Here is a 20,398-nt window from a genome sequence, read left to right as displayed (position 1 = left end):
GTAGGAAAAAGGTGGGAAATTGAGATGAAATGATGGGGGAAGAAGGTTTGAGAAGAGAAGATTATGGAGAATTAGGTGTTTGGATGTAAAAGTGGAAATGGGTTTGTCTCAAAATTCAAACTTTTTCATTGTATAAATTACCCATCTCTTCCTTCATCATCTCTATCAATCAACTCTCTTCTTGCACATCCAATGCCGCTACTACTACTACCTCCATCCTTCATTTGGGCCACTTCCATCCTTCTTTGTGGCCTCCTCTCGCCCACCCTTGGCGTTGGTGGGGCTGCACATCCTCCCTTTAACTACAGCGATGCGCTGGACAAGGCCGTGTTGTTCTTTGAGGGGCAGAGGTCAGGCAAGTTACCTGTTGCTCAACGAGCCATGTGGCGCGGTGACTCTGCCCTCTCTGACGGAGCCCATGAGAATGTATGACAAAACACTAGCACACAATGTCAAGTTGTAAGAATATTAATTGTAAGAATATTGAGTTAAATTTTTGTAGGTGAATTTGGTGGGTGGTTACTACGATGCCGGAGACAATGTCAAGTTCGTGTGGCCGATGGCGTTTACGGTGACATTGTTGAGTTGGACCGCCGTTGAATATGAAAATGAGATGGGTTCTGCCATGCAATTACAACACCTCCGGGGATCCGTCCGGTGGGGCGCCGATTTCATATTGCAAGCTCATGTTTCACCCACCACATTCTATACTCAGGTTTTCATATTATTTTCTAAAATCTTATTTTCATTTGTTGTTTATATATTTATATTTATATTTATGACGTCACCCTTTCAATATTTTCATGCACGCTTACATTTTTTTTTTTTAATATATGTGACGGAGATTCGAACTTTTGATCTTTTAATCAATGATACATGTTATATATCAATTGAGATATGTTTACATTGTCAAAAATAAAATGAGATCCCGCGTCGGTTGGAGATGAAAATGAAACATTTTTTACAAGGGTTAGAAAACATCTCCTTAACAAACGCGTTTTAAAACTTTGAGAAGAAGCTTAAAAGAAAAAATTCAAAGAGGACAATATCTGCTAGCGGTGGGCTTGGACGGCTACAAATGATATCAAAGCCAGACACCGGGTGATGTGCCAGCAAGGAGGCTAAGTCTTCAAGGGGGTGTTTGGATGACTACAAATGATATCAAAGTTGGACACCATGCGATGTGCTAGCAAGAAGGCTAAGCCTTGAAGGGGTATTTGGACGGCTACAAATGATATCAAATTTGGACACCGGGCGATGTGCCAACAAGAAGGCTAAGCCTTGAAGGGGGTGTTTGGACGACTATAAATGATATCGAAGTCGGACACCGGGCGATGTGCTAGGAAGGAGGCTAAGCTTTGAAGGGGTGTATATCTCTCCCTAACCGACATATTTTAAAAATATTGAGGGGAAATTCGAAAAGTAAAAAAAGACAATATATTTTATCTGGTCTACAAATAATTTATCACATTAAAATTTTGTCAGGTTGATGGTTAATATAAATTCGAAATTTATAGTAAAGTTTTAATCTAATCACCATGATCGAAAATTTCAAAAATTATTCCAAGAGGGATTAAAATTATAATTTAACTAGAAAAAGAAAAAAAAACACAAAAAGGTAGAAATATATTCTAAAAAGACATGAAATATATTTGCACAGGTAGGAGATGCAAATGGAGATCATCGGTGCTGGGAGAGGCCGGAGGACATGGACACTCCTCGAACGCTTTACAAGATAACGCCTACTTCGCCAGGCACCGAAGCCGCTGCGGAGGCCGCCGCTGCGCTTGCGGGCGCTTCCATTGTGTTCAGCCATGTGGATGCCAATTACTCAACAACCCTTCTTCAACGCTCCATATCTGTGAGAACTATTTTTAGTTTGTTTCTTTTATGTGGTCAACTTAGATTGGTGTGAAACGTGGTCGTTTTGGTGGCAGCTCTTTCAGTTTGCTGATGAGTTTCGAGGATCCTACTCTGCTTCTTGCCCATTTTACTGTTCCTTTTCTGGGTACCAGGTGATTAATTCATGATGTGTAAACAACATTGTTTAAGCCATAATTATTAGCTCATCCTTTTCCCTTGTCTTGTTCTTGTAGGATGAGTTGCTTTGGGCAGCTGCTTGGCTATACATGGCAACTGGAAATAACAATTACTTGAGCTATGTTGTAACCAATCAAGGTTGGAGTCAAGCTGCCTCTGAGTTCAGTTGGGACAACAAATTTGTTGGAGCTCAGACACTCTTAGCAAAGGTCTTTGCCAATACAATTTTATCAAGAAAAATAGCTAACGGATATTGTTTTTTTGAAACTTATATGGTAGTGAGAGGTTTCTCTTCTCCGATCCATGTGGGGCCTCAAAATCTACCCCTTTTGGGGCCAGCCTTCTTGTTTGGTACTCGTTCCTTCCCTTTGGGGCCCAACTTCCTCGCTAACACACCGCTCTGTGTCCACTCCCTTCAAGGCCCAGTGTCCTCGTTGACACACTGCTTAGTGTCCATCCTCTTCAAGGTCCAACGTCCTCGCTGGCATACTGCTCGGTGTCCACCTTCTTTGGGGCTCAGCGTCCTCGCTGGGGCACACCACCCAATGTCCACCCCCTTCTGAGGCCCAACACCCTCATTAGGGCACATTACCCAATGTCCACCCCCTTCTGAGGCCCAACGCCCTCATTAGGGCACATTGCCTAGTGTCCACCCCCTTCAGGGCTAGTATCCTCGCTGGCACACATTGCCCAGTGTCCACTCCCTTTAGGGCCCAACATTCTCGTTGGTGGTACACATTGTCCAGTGTCCACTCCCTTCAGGGTCCAACATCCTCGTTGGTGGCACACCGTTTGGTGTTTGACTCTGATACCATTTGTAAACCCATGACTAGTAAACATTGTCCTTTTTAAACTTACTGTCAAGGTTTTTAAAACTATCTACTAAGGAGAGGTTTCCGGTCTCAAATAGTGTGCATTTTTAACCTTTATTCTAACAACCTCTACTTTTTTACAGGAATTCTATAAAGGAAAGAGGGAATTGAGCAAGTTTAAGAGCGATATAGAATCATTCATCTGTGCAGTGATGCCCAACAGTGGCTCTTCTCAGATTCCTACAACGCCTGGTACAATCACACACCTTTCTTCCATGAAAATACATACATATATATATATATATGAGCTTTTGTGCCTCTTGCTTTGTAGGTGGGCTTCTTTTCACAAGAGATAGCACCAATTTGCAATATGCATCAACCTCTTCCATGGTGCTTTTCATGTACTCTAAACTCCTAAACCAAGCCCACATCGATGGAGTTCATTGCAGATCCAAATATTTCTCCTCTTCTCAAATCAAAATCTTTGCAAAATCCCAAGTAATTAAGTTCACTGATTCATTTGCAGCAAACCCAAGTTCATAATTTAATCATAAACTCTGTTCTTTATAGGTGGATTACATATTGGGGGAAAACCCCTTGAAGATGTCATACATGGTGGGATTCGGCAGCAAATACCCATTGAAGGTACATCACAGAGCCTCATCCATCCCTTCAATTAAAGCTCATCTGTCGAAGGTTGGGTGCAGTCATGGCTACTCGGAGTACTTCAATTCAAACAATCCAAACCCGAATACACACGTTGGTGCCATAGTGGGAGGCCCTAATTCAAACGACCAATTCAGTGATACGAGACCCGACCACACTCATTCTGAGCCTACTACTTATATGAACGCTGCGTTTGTTGGTTCAGTGGCTGCATTGGTTGCTTAACCCTCTCCTGTTTGATTGTCATACAAAAACACACTACAATCTATTGGGTTATATGAATTTCTCGTGTATTTATAACATTATGAAATAAAGATTTAGTTTTTATTTTTTTTTTGAGGTTGAAATTGTCCGCCTAAAATGTTCAAATCTTTAATTTCAACTTGTAACAACCTAACTCAACCGCGACTAGATATTGTCTGTTTTGGCTTGTTACGTATAGTTGTCAACCTCACAGTTTTAAAATGCGTCTGTTATATGGGTCGCTAGAACGTATTAGCATTGAAACCACGATTTGGGATGGTTAGAAAATGCATGTTAGGGATTTCAGGAGGGCAATGTTGGATGTATGTTATGGTAAAATTACCATTGTGCCCCTGGGTTGAGATTTCCAAAAAACGACGTTGTTTTGTGTATTATGGAAGAGAGAATCTTATCTTGTAGTTATTAAAATTATATTTAAAAAAAATGGTAATAATAAGATTATTTATTTATTTATTTATTTTTACTGTGTGGAGCATTCTTAATTTGAAGCTTCTCTTACCAATTAAGACATTATAAATGTTGGAGGGAACGGAAGTGCTTGTAGAATGGAGACGACGGGTTTATTCAAATCCTCCATGAGATTTTTCTCCGATCAAGAGCTCTGCTACGCCGATATCCTCACTCCTCAAGAGGTATGATTTTCGCTTCATCGTCATCATCTTCTATGATCTCTGCTCGGTGTTCTTTCATCTCAAGTATTGATTTCGAATAGGTCCTTGCGAGAATTCAAGTTGCGGTCCTCAATTTCCTCAGAATTCTCAGTTCCTCTACTCCTGCCATCTCAAATCTTCCTCTGGTACGATTTCTAACTAAGAAACGAGACGGTATGAGATGTATGAACTTCGAGTTCTAGATCTTTCCGCTTTTACAATCGGATGCTATTCTCTGTTACTACTACTAAGACGGGAATAATATACCGATTGGATAGATTGATCGAAGTTCGAGCAACAGCCGAGTTAATCAAGGAATTTTAACCGATGAATCTTGGATTTTCCTTTCGCACTCCTTTTGTACGCGGTCTTTGATGAGAGCCAATGCTGCTAAGGCCTTTGTTAGAGGTATTGTAAACCAAGCCTAATCTTCGACGCGCAGAATTGTTTGATGAAAAATTTGTTAGCCTCTGCTGTGCTCTCATTCCATTTTTTCCCTATTTTGTGGTGCAGTATGGAAGCTGATGGAGATGTGTTCTCAGATCTTGCTTCAGGAAAAGCGAGTGACGCAGAGGGAGCTCTTCTACAAGCTGCTCTGTGATTCACCTGCTTATTTCCCCACTCAGTTGCATGTCAATAGAACAATTCAAGGTGATGTTGTTCAACAAACAAAAACTGAATTGTTTAAAACCTAAAACTGCATCGAACATGGTGACCAAATCTTAGTAGTTTTATTGCAGATGTTGTAGCATTACTTCGATGCAGCCGTTTCAGCCTTGGAGTTATGGCATCTAGCAGGGGACTTGTCGCCGGCCGTCTTTTGCTTCAGGCACATTGTTATGTTTATAAATTTGGCAATTTACACAATATGCATGAAATGGAAATTCGCTTATATAGTGCATTGAGTCCCTCTTGTTCTGCTTTCACATGACAAATACATCGAAAATCCTTGAAATCAGGCAATTGATAATGCATGTATAGTTCTATTTCTTGGTATCTGGACAAGGCGCACTTCTAAGGTTTCTTCTATTGAACCAAATTCTTGAATATCGAATCCTTTCTGAACAATTTCAGTTGCTGTAGGAGCCAGAACAAGAAACTGTGGACTGCGCTGCCTGTGGTTCTTCTGGATATGCCATTTCTGGTGACTTGGACCTGCTGCAGAAGTTGACTCTGAAGACTGACGCTCGGTATGTAATTGTCATCGAAAAGGTAATTTCAGTTTCATAGATTATGACTTGCTCTGCTCATCAACTATGATTTTGAAGGCAATAATGTGGGAATTTAATGAATCATAAGTCGTGAACATGTGTCAACTGTCAAACATTATTGGTTATACAGCATGCCATCTTCCAGCGGCTGGCGGAGGATCGAGTTTTCAATCACATTCCCAGTATTCTTATCACTGCCAAAGGATATCCAGACATAGCAACAAGGTAAGTTTGTTCAACTAGTTCCGAAGATTGCAGTATTCTTACCAATCCCTTCTTGGCAGGCACGACCAGATTTTATGAACTAACTACCCCTTCTCAGGTATTTTCTTCACAGAATCAGCAAAACGTTTCCCCACCTGCCAATTTTCGGCCTTGTTGATTGGTATGATCCTCTTTAACATCAACTCAGCAACAGATTGTAGAATTATCTTCTCATGTTTAGCTTCTGGGATTCTTAAGGAACCCTGCTGGGTTGGCTATATTATGTACCTTCAAGTATGGAAGTATCGGGATGGGCTTAGAGGCATACAGATACGGTGGGTCTCAGTCGTTTGATTGCCACATCCATTTCTAATTCAGATCATAAAGCTGAAGAATCTGTTTACTTTATTTACCAGCTTGCAATGTAAAATGGCTAGGCATGCGAGGAGACGATGTACAACTTATACCACAAGAATCTTTGGTTTCACTCAAGCCCCGGGACCTACAAATTGCCAAAAGCTTGATGTCCTCGGAAATATTACAGGTATCGTACAACAATCCACACCTATTGATGGTTTGGCCTTTTTAGGTTATCAAAATCTAAGGCTATTAAACCGCAACAGGAGAATTATAGAGAAGAGCTGACCTTAATGGTTGAGGGAGGGCAAAAGGCCGAACTTGAAGCTTTGTACCACAATGGATTTGATTACTTGGAGAAGTACCTAGTTAAAAAGATTATTCAATTTAATTACATCTGACATTATTTTCAATCTACAGAAGTAGATACAAATAAAGGGCTGTTCGGATACTTTCCAAGAAGCATATGAAATTTAATTGGAACTTGTAGCAGCCAAATTTTGATATAAATTAGAATCCAACATCATAATCTAGAGAGCGTTACTAATACAAATATTAAATCTTTCTATCATGGCCTCTGCCTACTTATAATCAGCCGTAGGTTGAGACTAAAGAAATAAATCGTTGACGGAACAAAATTCAGTTTAAAAAAAGTTGCCACACAAGAGAGCTCGATATAATATTTGTCCTCTAATCTCTCTGCAATATACATCGCCACAGGTATTGCGTACTACACTACAAAATTGTCAACTACTCCTTCGACCGCAGAGTTACTCTTTTCCCTTCTACCAAAAACTTCCCACTGCTCTCAAGCTGCAACCACAAAAATAAAAAATAAAACCAATTGCCATCGAGGAATTTTTATATTCCAATGAAGCTTTTGTTAAAAATAATGAAATAAATCCCATGCTTCCATGGAAGAAAATGGAAAAGAAAAAGAAAACGGGTCTTGCCCAACATGAGAGATTAAACGAAGGCCTAGCCTTTGAGTTCAATTGCTTGCTTACAACAGGCGTGCGGTGCTTGTGGTATGTATGGTAATATATGAGGCTAGAATGATACCTTCTGTTTCAAGTAAGCAAGAGCATCTTTCTTGGAAGAACAGTTGGCAAAAACAGAAGTGGCGCGTTCATCAATGAAAGATTTCAGCTGTTTCAGCTTTAAACATTCTCCAGGTGCCTACAATGATGAGAACCAATATAGTGATGCCTTTAGAGAAACATATAAACCATAAAAGAACAGCTCGTAGCTACTCGTAACATACTTGGCCAAGAATTGTTTTACACAATTTTCTCAACTTCACTTTCTGCTGCCCGTCAGATTTTTGTGTGCTGAAGGAGTCATCATACTTCCGTTTCATGGGAGGAGGGGCGGCATCACCAGAGTCTTCGTCGTCAGTTTCATCAAAGGAAGTCTTTTTCCCCTCAAAGTAGCAGCCAGCTATTTTCTTTGGTCTACTCTTAATACCCAGTCCTTGCTTTCCTGTTGTGGATTTATCCTATAAATTTCAAAAATGGAAAAATTATTAGGTATCATTTGTGAAAGAATGCAAGATCCAGGAACAATAGACGGATACTGTTATGTCATTTTACTCGAATATTATTCCTCAAAACCTGCATGGCCAAAGCATATGCCTTGGGTTCGACTTGACAACCCAATATGATTTCCCACCAGGTAGGAGTGCATACACATTACATCTGACTTGACAAAGGGGCTGGATGGCAGCAGAAGCTATCAGCATTCCATGGTGTCACAACCATACTAGAAAGAGTAGGTTGTGACCCCCACAATTGTAAGCAAGAAGAAAAAAAAAAAAAACATGCGATTGACATCGATAGGACCACGTCAAGGGACAAGAGAGAAGTGCCGTAATGCGACTAAGGATGATAGTGCATTCAATTTATATCTAATAGATTCATTAATTTTAAAAAAGGTTGAAAATTGATGGGCAAATAAAAAAAATACCTTCAATAAACACTGATTACAAAAATTCATAAGACAAAATTTAAAGATGGACATACTTGAACAAGCTTGTATAGATTCTCTTGATCATCTTCATGAAAGGCAGTTCTCTCATTATTGGTTTGAAGGGATTTTCTTCGTTTAGATTCCGCACCCAAAAATCCTCCAGAAATGAAGCCAAATTTATAGCCCCACCAATCAGGAGAAATGGTGACTGTGTTTTCTGTAAAGACGCAGTAAGTACATTCAGAATATGGTCTGTTTCTTTTTTCGAGATAAAAGACGGGAAAGAAAGAAAGAACCCAAGTAATCTGACAAACTTGGACACTTGCCCCTTGAGCAAGCTTAAGTCACCCCCACCCCCAACACAAAACCACCAACTACTACTTAATTTTAACAAGGGGACTAGCTAATCTAAAATATATACAATAGAACACAATATAAATATTTGAAATTTTAAAAAACTTAACGGCAAAGCACTTGATTCCTAACCTAGAATCAGAACCAAACAAACAAAAAAAATGGAAGGATTGTAAGTGATAATTGACAATTGCCCAAGGACAAAAAGTTGTAAGTAATAATTCATAATTGAGTAAGGAAAAAAAAGTTATCCCATAAAATTAATCGAGGTGTATGTAAGTAATTGACCCCTTTCACTTCTGAAGCCAAGAGATCGGTGCACAAAAATGTCCTCAAAGACAATGTTTTGAAACATTGCGAGGGCACCCAAGAATATAGTATCCACTGCTAGAGGTTGTGTAATAGTCGTTGACTCATTTCTCACCTAGTTTATTAGGTTATTGAGTCGATTAAACATGCGTATTGCATTGGGTCGCCGACTCATTTCTCACTTGGATTAATAGTTCCTTGACTCACTTCTTGCTTGGTTTAATAGTACATTCGTTAAAATTGGAATGCTTTTATTTTTCCATTTTGTTTCATTTCACTCCATTTGGAGTTTCGTATCCTTCAGCATTAGTCGATTTATCTCTTGTTAAAAAGAAAAAGAAAATACTTAGACTTGGAAAAGACCAAACAGAGGTTACAATTACAGAAGGAGACAAATAATAGTGTCTAGGTTGAGTTCCTCATTCCCCCACTCCCCTCAAAAAAAAAAAAAAAAAAAAACCAAAATAACATTTATCCTTGGTGAATCAAAACACTTTATTGAAAAAAAAGGTCAAGTTGTAAATAAATAAATAAATACATTTTAAAGACCAGGCCAGAAATGCATCACAAAGGGAAAATTAAATTACCTTCAATGGCAATAACTTCAATTTCAGATTCCTCTGATGACTCCAGTTCCGTAACTGCATTAGGACATGTTTCTGGTAATTCCTCCACCTTTTTTGCCTGCATTGTAGATAAACTTTTTCCCCCCAATTACATTCAGATTCACATAAGAGAATCCATAAATACTTTGACTGGCCTGCTAATATATTGATAACGCTAGAAGAAATAATTGGTCAAGTTTAGCTAAACTCAAAGTTCATTCATAAAATTAGAAAGAACCCATAATAGAAAAACAGCCATGAAAAAGAGAGATTCAGTAACTTCAATACTTACAAGGATCCCTTCAAGGTCCTTGGAAGAATATGCATTGACGAGCTTTCCTCTCTCTCTTCTCTTATATCTGGAAAAGAAATGTAAAATGTACATCTCCATGTAATTAAACTATAGGGGTAGAGCATAAAATAAATTCTATTATACTGATACAACTCATAAGTGATAAGAGTAAATATAAAATGAGAGGAATACAACAGGACCAACCTTCCTTGTGGTCGTGTAGCCTTGACAACCAGATCCTGATCATCATCCACAGTTTCCACCGAAGTGCCATCTTTCTTTGCAGCTGAAAATCATCATACTATAAACATCAGGAAATGCCATACTTTTGTCATGCTGAAGCCAATGCTCAAAGTTCTTACCTTCCTCAGTGTTTTGTACTGCTTGCTGCAATAAAAAAAGGAAATTTTAAGCTACTCTCAAAATATGCACAAAATTAATACAAGACAGAGTAAATAAAGAATGGAGGGAAATACCACTTTCAATCTCTTCAAGATGTTGTCAAATTGTGTGGTATCAAAAGCCCAACTGTTCTGCTTCTCAGTGCCAATTCCTAAGGGAAAAGAAGAAGTCAAAACAAGCTACAATGTATTCGTAAATACTGAGCCACAATTTATGAGCTGGTGTTACTATGATTTGGGAACAAGTCAAAGCAAGTAAAAATCTAGCATAAGAGCCTACGTATGTTGCTAATTGTTGTTATATCTCTCTGTGTCTTCATTCCAGAAAATAGTGCATGTGAAAACCCTTCCTTTTTTTCTCAACATCATCAAACTCCTACCACTAATCATCAGACCACACATCACCAGAAGGCTTACACAAACATATTCTACGCTACTTAAGTAGTTTTCAATCTTCCCCTGAATAGCCTGGCTCCATCAGGGAATGCCAATGCAAACCAGGCTAATTCCTTGCTCCTTGGATGGTCGAAACTCAACTTCTAGGGTTTGTTTTCATTTGGGAAATACAATCTGAGCAGATGTTATTCATAAGCAGATTGTCATAGCTTGATTTAGCAGTACGAAGTCGATAGAGCAATTAAAAAACCATTCTCTTATCAATTTTCATTTCCAAATATAAACTTGTTACCCAAAAGAACCAAACTACTCTTTTAGTTTCTAATTAGACAATTTTAAGAACATATTCTGAAAGAAGAAAACAAAACAATGAAACTATTGGGATGCAACCTTATTTCTTAAAGACAGCAACAAAAAACATGATTATTATCAGACGATTGTCTGCCTGTTGCCTAACAATACACTAAATCCCAAAATCAAACACACGCATGAAAACATATTAGAAATCGGAAACATCTACCATTTTCAGTGAACGTTTTATCAAGCAGAACAAAAACTTAAATTAACGAAACAAAAACCTAAACATAAACTGAATTTCAGGAAGGAAATCTGGAAGAGGCGACAAACCGGCAGTGTCTTGTTTATTTTTAACTCTAACATGGCCTTTGATCCCTTGCTTGTCTTTGCCGAGCCCTTCTCCTTCTTCCCACCCCTAAAAATTACAGATTCCACAGGCAATTCAATGATAAAGAATGAAGAACAATCCATATTATTAGATAGGTGGAAAAACGAGAAAGAAAAGGAAGTAACCATCTGTTTCATAAGGCGAAAAGCTGCGGATTGTCTTGCGACGCCGACATAGCAGACAGGAGCTTCGGGGGCAGCCATGGCTTCTGCTTGGTTCTACGAGAAGAAGATCCACGGCCGACTTCTATGTCTCCTCAGGTTTTGGATGCGATGAGTTTAATCAAGTCGGGACACTCCGAAACCTAAAGCGGGAGCGAGTAAATTACCGCCGGGTTTTTTCTATTTATATTTTTCCGAAATTTTAGTAAATGGACACGTGGAGTTTGTTTATTTTGTAATATGTTTTAAATTTTAAATATTTTAAAAAATACAAAACTGAATTAAAATTTTTTGTATTAATTTTTTTTAAGAAAAAACCTATTAAATATTTAAAAATTATTTAAAATATTTTATAAAATTCAATGAGTAAATAAACACAAATTAAGGCGCTGCGACTCCACCGGTTGTGATTCCAATGGCGCTGTGACTCCGAAATGACTCGCTTCTCTTCCTCTTCCCTCTCTTTCTAACATAAATTCAGCGGCATTTTGATGGGGTCTATGCTCGGTGACCTGCCGTCATATGATCCTCACAACTTCAGCCAACTCCGACCCTCTGATCCTTCAACTCCTTCTGTAAGTTCTCATTAGTGGCGGAATCACACACCCTTTGTTCTGTTCTTGTAATTGATTCATGTAATCGCTGAACCCTTTCGTTTGTTTTATTGATCCTTGGTGTTTTCCTCTATTTGTGACGGCTGTTTATTTCCTTTGAGTGGGGAGTTGCTTGAGTTGTTGGTTCGTCGAGTTAGGGTGTGAGTTGTGAGGAAATTGAACCTCCTCGTGATCTTCTTTGCTCTGTTACTGTTTAGGCTCTGCTAATTTTTGGTATTACTGATCTGTTTTCTGGGGTTGTGTTGTTTTATCGTTTTAGGATCTGGAAATTCTTGAATTCTTGGAATTTTGATATTTATGTTCTTAATTTAGCTAAAGTTTGTAGATGTAAAGTCAATGATGTTCTTCTTTTAGTTTTAACTCTTCTTTTCTCTCTATATTGGTATGCTAATCTTGTAAAGTCAGTCCTGTGAAAGAAATGATTCCACTAACTCAGCCACGAAGAATTAGCTGTAATGTGATATACTAAGGGGACAAATCTGCAAGGAACAATTACTGGGTTACTGACCTCCAGAGAAAAGAAACAATTTATTTCTCATGTGTAGGTCAATCTTCAAGTTTCTAACGATTCTGAAGCCCAACCATTCCAATCTTTGGACTAGGAGCAAGTTACCTCTTCCTTTTGAGTATACAAACGGTGAGATACCACATCGGTTGGGAAGGAGAACGAAACATTGTTTATAAGGATGTGAAAACCTCTTCCTAGCAGGCACATTTTAGAAACCTTGAGGGAAAACCCAAAAGGAAACCCCAAAGAGGACAATATTTGCTAGCGGTGGCAAAAAGTTGCGTCATGTTCGTGGCTTCTCTTATTTCTTGAGTTATACAGTTCACTTTCAAATGTTTATGCTTAAAAACTCCCAATCAAATGCTAAGATAATGCAATAGGATCAAAAACTCTAAGAAACTTAGTTAGAGGCTGTTGATTGAGAAGGTTCCAACACCATCTTAACTAAAGCTACCAATTGTTGTACCCTTCTCTGAAGGGAAATCCTTGTGGATGTTAAGCAGGTGGTGTGAGATTACACATCGATTTAAGAGGGGAACGAACTATTCCTTATAATGGTATGGAAACCTCTCCCTAGTATATGCATTTTAAAACCTTGAGGAGAAACCCAGAATGAAAAGCTCAAATATGACAATATTTGTTACCAGTGGGTTTGAGCTCTCACAAATGGTATCAGAGCAGCAAGGACACTGGTCCCCCAAGAGAGTGGATTGTGAGATCCCACATCGGTTGGAGAAGGGAACGAAGCATTCCTTATAAGGATGTGGAAACCTCTCTCTAAAGGGAAAGTTTAGAAAGGAAAGCCCAAAGAGGACAATATCTGCTTTTAAGTAAAGCTCCAACTACAGCTAATGCAACGTATTTTTACTAGGGGAGTTGCCTGCTGCAAGAATAAAAGCAGAACAACATATTTTTACTCTGCTAAGTCTGTTTTATTATTATTATGTCGAAGATGATTCCAGCAACCTATCATCCTACCCACAGCAGGACCCTTCCGCCACTGGATCAGGGTAAGCAAGAAAAACCGTTCCCTCGTTACAATGCCGAGACTATGATTTTACCAACCATACCGATATCTTTGTATCTTGATCGGCAAACGGTACCTTAGTCGGTAGTTTTCCACTGTTAGCTTTAGTTTCCATCTCCTCAACTTGGTTTTTGTTACCATGTCACTGATTTCTGCTGCAGTTATAAATACTGAGCCAAAAAGTATACTTCTACGACACATTTATCAGCATACAGAAGAAAAGGTTAGTAAAGAATCTGTATGCTTTGATATGAAATACAATCTATACATGGGTGAGCTTGTGAGAATACACACACACATTCCTTATGGACTTTCCCTGGTTTTTCTAATGGCAGTCGAGAACAAAGAGACCTGCAGTCAAGCATCCGATGCCCGAGCACGGAAGCAAGCAACCAAGAGCATCTACTGCTAACACTTCAAATTGAGCCTTGGAGGGCAGTTTCTTCCAACAATGTAAAATCTGTTCTATGTTGTGAAATATGTGTTCTGTATAATGAGAGCAAATTGCCTGCTCAGTGGCCGCCGGAGAAGAAACAGCTCGGCCCGACATTTAAATGCTGTATATAGATTTTACTCCTTGTAAGAATGTGCTAAACTCAGCCACACCAAATTGTTCTCAAAACATTAACTCAGTTCAACAATTGTAACTAATATGAGTGTGCTTCCAAACAAGAACAGTTCACATCTTAGCATTTTGGCCTTCAAATCTTGGCCCTATTCTTCTTTAAATATGTTCTAGGAGGCTCCTTTGTTGCTCAAATCCACCGTTGGTAGATATTAACCATTTTTGCCTGTTACATGTCACTGTCAGGTTCACGGTTTTAAAACGTGTCTACTAATGAAAGGTTTCTACACTTTTATAAGGAATGTTTCGTTCTCCTTACCAACCGATGTTGGATATCACAATAACTCTCCTTGTTCTTCTTTCACGGCTGTTTAATATATATATATATATATATATATATATATATATATATATATATATAGTGTAATAATTATAAGCACATAACGTTAATAGGAAGTTAGTGGGCGCACGAGAAGCATATTGGAGTAAAGAGATAAATGGTAAAGACATTTCATCCAACACTTTATACAACTTAACCAACCCTACTTAAACCTAACCATATTCATATTCATATTCATATTCATATTCATTCGAACACATTAAAAACGACGAAATCCTGACTATTTTTGTTTCGATCGTCTAAACCAACCAGACCCTTAAAAGTCACAATACAAAAAACGAAAAATTGATTTGTAAGAGAATAATTTAATAATGAATGAGATGAAATTTTACTTGGAAAGTTATTGGGGTTGCGATGCATAGAAGCAAGAGTCACTTTGGTTAGTGTTCTATAATTTACATCAAATATGGTGAGATGATTTGCATCAATCAAGCATTTCATAATCACCACTTTCGCTTTCATTATCACGTCTTTTATTCACATTCATTATTATTATGCCTTCATACATGTATAAACGTTACATATATATATATATATATATATATATATATATACACACCTTCTAAGCTTCATTTATTTTAACTAATCTCTTTTTGGGTCATTGATAGGATAGATAATGACCTTTGTTGCTTTTCCACGCTTTGAGATATATTAATTTACACATACACATAATTTAAGTTTGATACCCCTTTTGTTTTGAGCGATACCCAATTTGATTTAGACAACGATATGTTGCATGCATCTTACTTTAATTTCTACTACTTGTGTGAGGTTCAAGTCTTTTGGTTATTATTATATTTAATGTTAATGCTAATTACTTACCTTTCTAGCTACTTCTTATTTTGATGAAATTAACATAATCATGAATTAAGCTTATAAGTTTATGTGATTATAAATCTTCTATTCATTATGTTTACATGTTGTTCTTATGATTATTTTAATGTTGTGGGGCTTCTAGGGTTTTGTCCTCGATAGCTTGTAAGAGAAGATGGGCTAAAGTCCAATGAGAAACACCAAAAAATATGGTAAGCTTATTGCAATTCTCGCATTGTCATGGTGGAATGGGACCCAACATAGCTGGTAAAAGACGAGATATTATTGTCCATTGTGATACCTCGTATTGGTTAGAGAAGAGAACGAAACATTTTGTACGAGGGTGTGAAAACTTCTCTATAATAGACACACTTTAAAATCGTGAAGCTAACAGCGACATGTAACGGGCTAAAGTAGACAATATCTGTTAGTGGTGTGCTAGTGAGAACGCTGAGCCTCAAAGGGGGTGGATTGTGAGATCCCACATTAATTGGAGAGGAGAACAAAACATTACTCACAAGGGTATGGAAACCTCTCCTTAGTAGACGCATTTCAAAACTTTGAGAGAAGCCGGTAAGGAGGACAATATCTGCTAGCGGTGGGTTTTGGTTGTTACAAATGGTATCAGAGCTAGTCATTAGACGATGCGAGATACTAGTTGGAGTAAGCTAAACCCTCTCCACAGTAGACACGTTTTAGAACCGTGAAACTGACAGCGACACATAACATATCAAATTGGACAATATCTACAAGAAATGGGTTTGAGTTGTTACAGTTACATATACTTTTGGATCAATAAGAGTACAATCAAAGTACTCCATTAGTTAGAACCATAAAACACGATGAACTCTTATAATAGAAAACCGTACGAAGTAAGGAGGTAGGAGTAATGTTTTTAGCAATTGACAATACTAAAGTTAGTGACATGGAGTGTGAACAAAGTTGTCCCAATTTAGGTTTAAATTTGCACAAAATTTGGTCCTAGGCTTTATCCAAAAAGATCACATATTAATGAGATAGTAAATATGTTGTTATGAGATGGTGAATAATGTACTACTCAATGAGATAATAAAACAATTCCCTCCTAGGTTAATTTATGAACAAAGTAAGAAAGGCGGCTAATAATTGAAATCATTAAAAAAAAAAAAAAAAAAAAAAAAAACAGCAAAACAAGAAACAAAGATTGACAAGTGAGCTACTTGGTTGGAAAATTAGGACTTTTAAACCTTACTTCAAAACAAAATTTTGATTTATCATAATGAAGAAAGAGCCTAATTAGCTACATGAAAAAGATTGATAATATAATGAAATGGGTAAAATATATCTCGTCTATTTCCCGCTAATTTAACCTAAAATGGGTAAAATATATCTCGTCCATTCATTGTTACCTTTATTTAATATTCGAGATGTTTACAACATAGGACGAAATGGAGAAACCTTCATCGTCTATGTTCCTGCTACCCACTTTAATTATTATTATTATTATTTCGAATAAACTTTTTAATTATTTGATATAATTTCTATCATATTATTACTATTTAGAATGGAAGAAATTCCACCGATGGATAATTTTTTTTTTTTGTCAATATCCCAACCAACAATTTGAACGACAAAAAAATAAAATGTGGAAATTAATAATAGATTAAGATCTCCCTTTTTGAAAATTTGCGACAAGATTTTGCTTTTCCAAAATTATTTAATTCAATTCTTCAATTTTTATTTCACATATTTTAGGGTTTTACCTTGTATTTGCGTTTAAAATATGTAAAATATTTTAAAGTAATTAATTAATAATTTACGTTAAAAATTATTAAAAATAGTATTAAAGACGTATTACATTAATTTTTCTTTTTTATTTTACAATAAGACGTATTAATATTTGATTACTATTTAGATTTTTTGAATTAATGTGTGGTAATTATTTGCTATAAGAGAATTTTAAAAATAATAGATTAAATGAAGGGTATGAAAAATAGAAATTCATCGTATTTTTAAAAAAATTGAAAAACTATAGGACAAAATTATAATATAAAGTTTGATTAAGTGAATAAATATGGTAAAACAAGATATTGATTGGAGTGGAAGTTGGCATCCATGAAATTACGTCATTCAATCGTCATCATGTTTCCTCTTATAGTATTTAATTTAATTAATGCATATAGTAATTAAATACATTAAGGAAACTAAAAAATAAATAAAAAATGGAAGCGATTTCATTGTCATGAGATCTTCAAAGTGTTCCTTCCACCCTCCATGTGACATTATCATTATTGCTTATGTTATAAACTTGGTATTCCTTAACAACAAAATTTTATAATAATATATATTTTTTAATTCTTTAATAATTACACAATTAAGAAGAGTTATACCAAATATATATATAGATGTAAAACTATCTTAAATTTCCTCCTAATTAATTTTGCTAGCCACTAATGCAAATTGTCCATTTAATTTGATGCTTAATCGTTATTATGACAATTATAATTAATATTTTATTTTTAAAAAGTTATAATTGATATCAAATTATTATTTTTCAACGATAAAACATCAAATATTCTTAATTTTTATAACAATTTTAAAAATTAGGATTGAGTTGGTGGATTGACGTGATAAAAAAAAATAATTCATGCTTTGTTCCTTCTTCGACCGATATGGGATCTCACAATCCACCTCCTTTAGAGGTTAGCGTTGGTGTCTTGTTATAATACCATTTATAACAACTCAAGTCCAGCTAACCTACATTATCTTATTTAGCCTTTCCCTTTCGAGATCTCCCTCAAGATTTTAAAACGAGTTTGGTAGGGAGAAGTTTCCATACTCTTATAAAGAATATTTCGTTGCCCTCTCCCAACCAATGTGAAATCTCACCATCCACCTCCTTAGGGGTCAGTGTCCTCGTTGGCACACTGCACTATTTATAACCGTCCAAATCCACCGCTAGTAGATATTGTTCTCTTTAGTGTTTTTCTTTCGAGTTTTCCTTCAAGATTTTAAAATGCGTCTGGTAGGGAGAGGTTTCCACACCCTTATAAAGAATGATTTGTTTCCCTCTTTCAACCGAGGTAAAATCTCACGATCAACTTCCTTAGTGGCCAATGTCCTCATTGGCACACTATGCAATGTCTAACTCTGATACCATTTATAACGATCAAAGTTCACCGCTAGCAGATATTATTCTCTTTAGTGTTTTTCTTTCAAGCTTCCCTCCAAGATTATGCTTCGTTTTCTTCTCTAACCGAACGTGGAATCTCACAGTTAAAATATATAATAATTAAGCAGTGAAAAGAAGGCAATGCCAATAAACATCTTTGGGACATAAATAATAATGATAAGAATGGATGCGTGCGTGTGGCATATGTTTGATTTTGGCCTCGTTTGGCAATTATGTGTTCATGTGTTGCAATGTCACTGTAATCAAAAGAGAGAGATTTTAGGGTTTGTGAGAGAGTTCGTGGAACCACCGGCAAGACCAAAGAAGTTGGTGATTACGTAATACAAATCTACGTACACAAAAAAAAAAAAAAAAAAAAAAAAAAAAAAAAAAAAAAAGTCGATTGCTGGAATGTCGTTTTAGGGTTAGATGGGAAGAAGAAGGGCCCCACTTCCCAAGTCTTCTTTGTCGGCCGCCTCATCTCCATAAGAGCCCTCACACAACACAACACACTGTGATAAAAGATAGATAATTGAGTGCCACCCATTAACCATTACCCTTCAAAACCCTTATTTTTTTCTCTCTCTCATAGCTTAAGTTTCAAGAAATGGGTCACCATTCTTGCTGCAACCAGCAGAAGGTCAAGCGAGGACTCTGGTCGCCGGAGGAGGACGAGAAGCTCATTCGCTACATCACCACTCATGGCTATGGCTGCTGGAGCGAAGTTCCAGAGAAAGCAGGTAGAACAGAACCAAGGACATGTTATAACATGTAATTCAATAATTCTCTGACTTCATCTTATCCATGCTTACTAGGGTTACAAAGATGTGGGAAGAGCTGTCGTTTAAGATGGATAAATTATTTGAGACCCGATATTAGAAGAGGTAGATTTACACCCGAGGAGGAGAAATTGATCATTAGCCTTCATGGGGTTGTCGGAAACAGGTTTCGTAATCTAATGATTTTGCTACGTTGATTAACTGTAATTCTCGAATCTTGATTCGGAGATTACTATATTTTGTATTATAGGTGGGCTCATATAGCAAGTCATCTACCTGGAAGAACAGATAACGAGATAAAAAACTACTGGAACTCGTGGATTAAGAAGAAGATTCGAAGACCTAACTCTATAGCTCCTGCTACCACGACGATGACCACGACCACCGTCCCCACCACCAACACCGAACACATTCAACTAAGTTCGAATCCCCACCAACTCAATTTCCTCACACAAGACCTAACAACCAAGCAACTCTCCCTCCATCAAGAAACCCTATTCCCCACTCTTTCTTGTCCACTCTTCACATTCAACACATCCTCTCAAGAGCTATTCCATGACACATTGAGTCTCAACCCTGATACTACTACTACTTGGCACTTGAACCATCAATACCATCACCATCACCACCACCACCAGTTTCTGTCGGCGGTGCTCGACCCTCAAATCGAATTGGGGGCTAGTACAACAGGCGCGACAAGCGTTATGAACAACACGAATAGCTATTTGCCACCATTGATAGAGAACATTGAAAGCTTGGTGGGCATGGATGATGAAGGGGAGATGGCATTAGAGTGCTTGCAAAGGCAGGATGTAAATGATTGGGTGGTCGAGTCGAGCCAGCCACAAAACTCGAACTTTCTCTTCTGGGAAAACGTTGAAGGATCCCTTGGTGGGGAAGAAGTTATAGCACCAACTTCAAATTCCACCATTTGAGGAGGAACAGAAGGAGCTAATACATTATCTATCACCTTCTAATTTCCTTTCATTTCCATAAGATTATATTATATATATATATATATATATATATATATATATATATATATATATATATATATATATATATATATATATATATATATATATATTGGGATAGTGGGCTTGTTTTATTTTATTTTTATTTTTTTGCTTGATTGTTTGTTGTGTAAATAATAACATATAAGAAGG

At 37.1% G+C, this 20,398-nt stretch overlaps 4 protein-coding genes across 7 annotated transcripts; 3 read left to right on the top strand and 1 right to left on the bottom strand.

Annotated features, from left to right (window-relative positions):
* The first annotated feature begins 178 nt into the window (after positions 1–178).
* On the top strand, positions 179–3,854 carry LOC111794993 (endoglucanase-like). The gene is made up of 8 exons (XM_087124054.1): positions 179–426; positions 503–715; positions 1,661–1,861; positions 1,938–2,015; positions 2,097–2,249; positions 2,996–3,104; positions 3,184–3,350; positions 3,423–3,854. Exons 1-8 carry the CDS (start codon positions 193–195, stop codon positions 3,741–3,743), a joined length of 1,476 nt encoding a protein of 491 aa, XP_086980180.1. The 5' UTR covers positions 179–192; the 3' UTR covers positions 3,744–3,854.
* A 395-nt stretch (positions 3,855–4,249) lies between these two features.
* SPO11-2 (sporulation 11-2) lies at positions 4,250–14,253 on the top strand. Of its 4 annotated transcripts, XM_087124057.1 has the most exons (15): positions 4,253–4,414; positions 4,495–4,578; positions 4,711–4,840; positions 4,946–5,083; positions 5,173–5,261; positions 5,516–5,644; positions 5,774–5,868; positions 5,966–6,028; positions 6,106–6,182; positions 6,264–6,391; positions 6,471–6,565; positions 11,857–11,950; positions 13,447–13,507; positions 13,686–13,747; positions 13,860–14,253. In XM_087124057.1, exons 1-15 carry the CDS (start codon positions 4,328–4,330, stop codon positions 13,947–13,949), a joined length of 1,422 nt encoding a protein of 473 aa, XP_086980183.1. In that variant the 5' UTR covers positions 4,253–4,327; the 3' UTR covers positions 13,950–14,253. The 4 variants fall into 4 exon arrangements, with proteins under 4 accessions (XP_086980181.1, XP_086980182.1, XP_086980184.1 ...); XM_087124055.1 differs by lacking the exons at positions 11,857–11,950; positions 13,447–13,507; positions 13,686–13,747; positions 13,860–14,253 and having other exon boundaries at positions 4,250–4,414; positions 5,981–6,028; positions 6,471–6,687; XM_087124056.1 differs by lacking the exons at positions 11,857–11,950; positions 13,447–13,507; positions 13,686–13,747; positions 13,860–14,253 and having other exon boundaries at positions 4,250–4,414; positions 6,285–6,391; positions 6,471–6,687.
* On the bottom strand, positions 6,677–11,542 carry LOC111795508 (D111/G-patch domain-containing protein). The gene is made up of 11 exons (XM_023677978.2): positions 11,340–11,542; positions 11,157–11,241; positions 10,209–10,285; positions 10,095–10,119; positions 9,937–10,018; positions 9,733–9,799; positions 9,423–9,519; positions 8,226–8,389; positions 7,469–7,702; positions 7,267–7,383; positions 6,677–7,017 (listed from the first exon to the last, which is right to left on the bottom strand). The coding sequence occupies exons 1-11, from the start codon at positions 11,415–11,417 to the stop codon at positions 6,955–6,957; spliced, it is 1,089 nt and encodes a 362-aa protein (XP_023533746.2). The 5' UTR covers positions 11,418–11,542; the 3' UTR covers positions 6,677–6,954.
* Positions 14,254–18,955: 4,702 nt separating the features above from the next.
* ATMYB103 (myb domain protein 103) lies at positions 18,956–20,231 on the top strand. The gene is made up of 3 exons (XM_087124342.1): positions 18,956–19,193; positions 19,269–19,398; positions 19,483–20,231. The coding sequence occupies exons 1-3, from the start codon at positions 19,061–19,063 to the stop codon at positions 20,165–20,167; spliced, it is 948 nt and encodes a 315-aa protein (XP_086980468.1). The 5' UTR covers positions 18,956–19,060; the 3' UTR covers positions 20,168–20,231.
* The last annotated feature ends 167 nt before the right edge of the window (positions 20,232–20,398 follow it).

Source organism: Cucurbita pepo, chromosome 5, assembly GCF_057944985.1.
Source record: "Cucurbita pepo subsp. pepo isolate OVF chromosome 5, ASM5794498v1, whole genome shotgun sequence".
Classification (NCBI taxonomy): Eukaryota; Viridiplantae; Streptophyta; class Magnoliopsida; order Cucurbitales; family Cucurbitaceae; genus Cucurbita; species Cucurbita pepo.
This window is presented reverse-complemented; position numbering and strand designations above follow the sequence as displayed.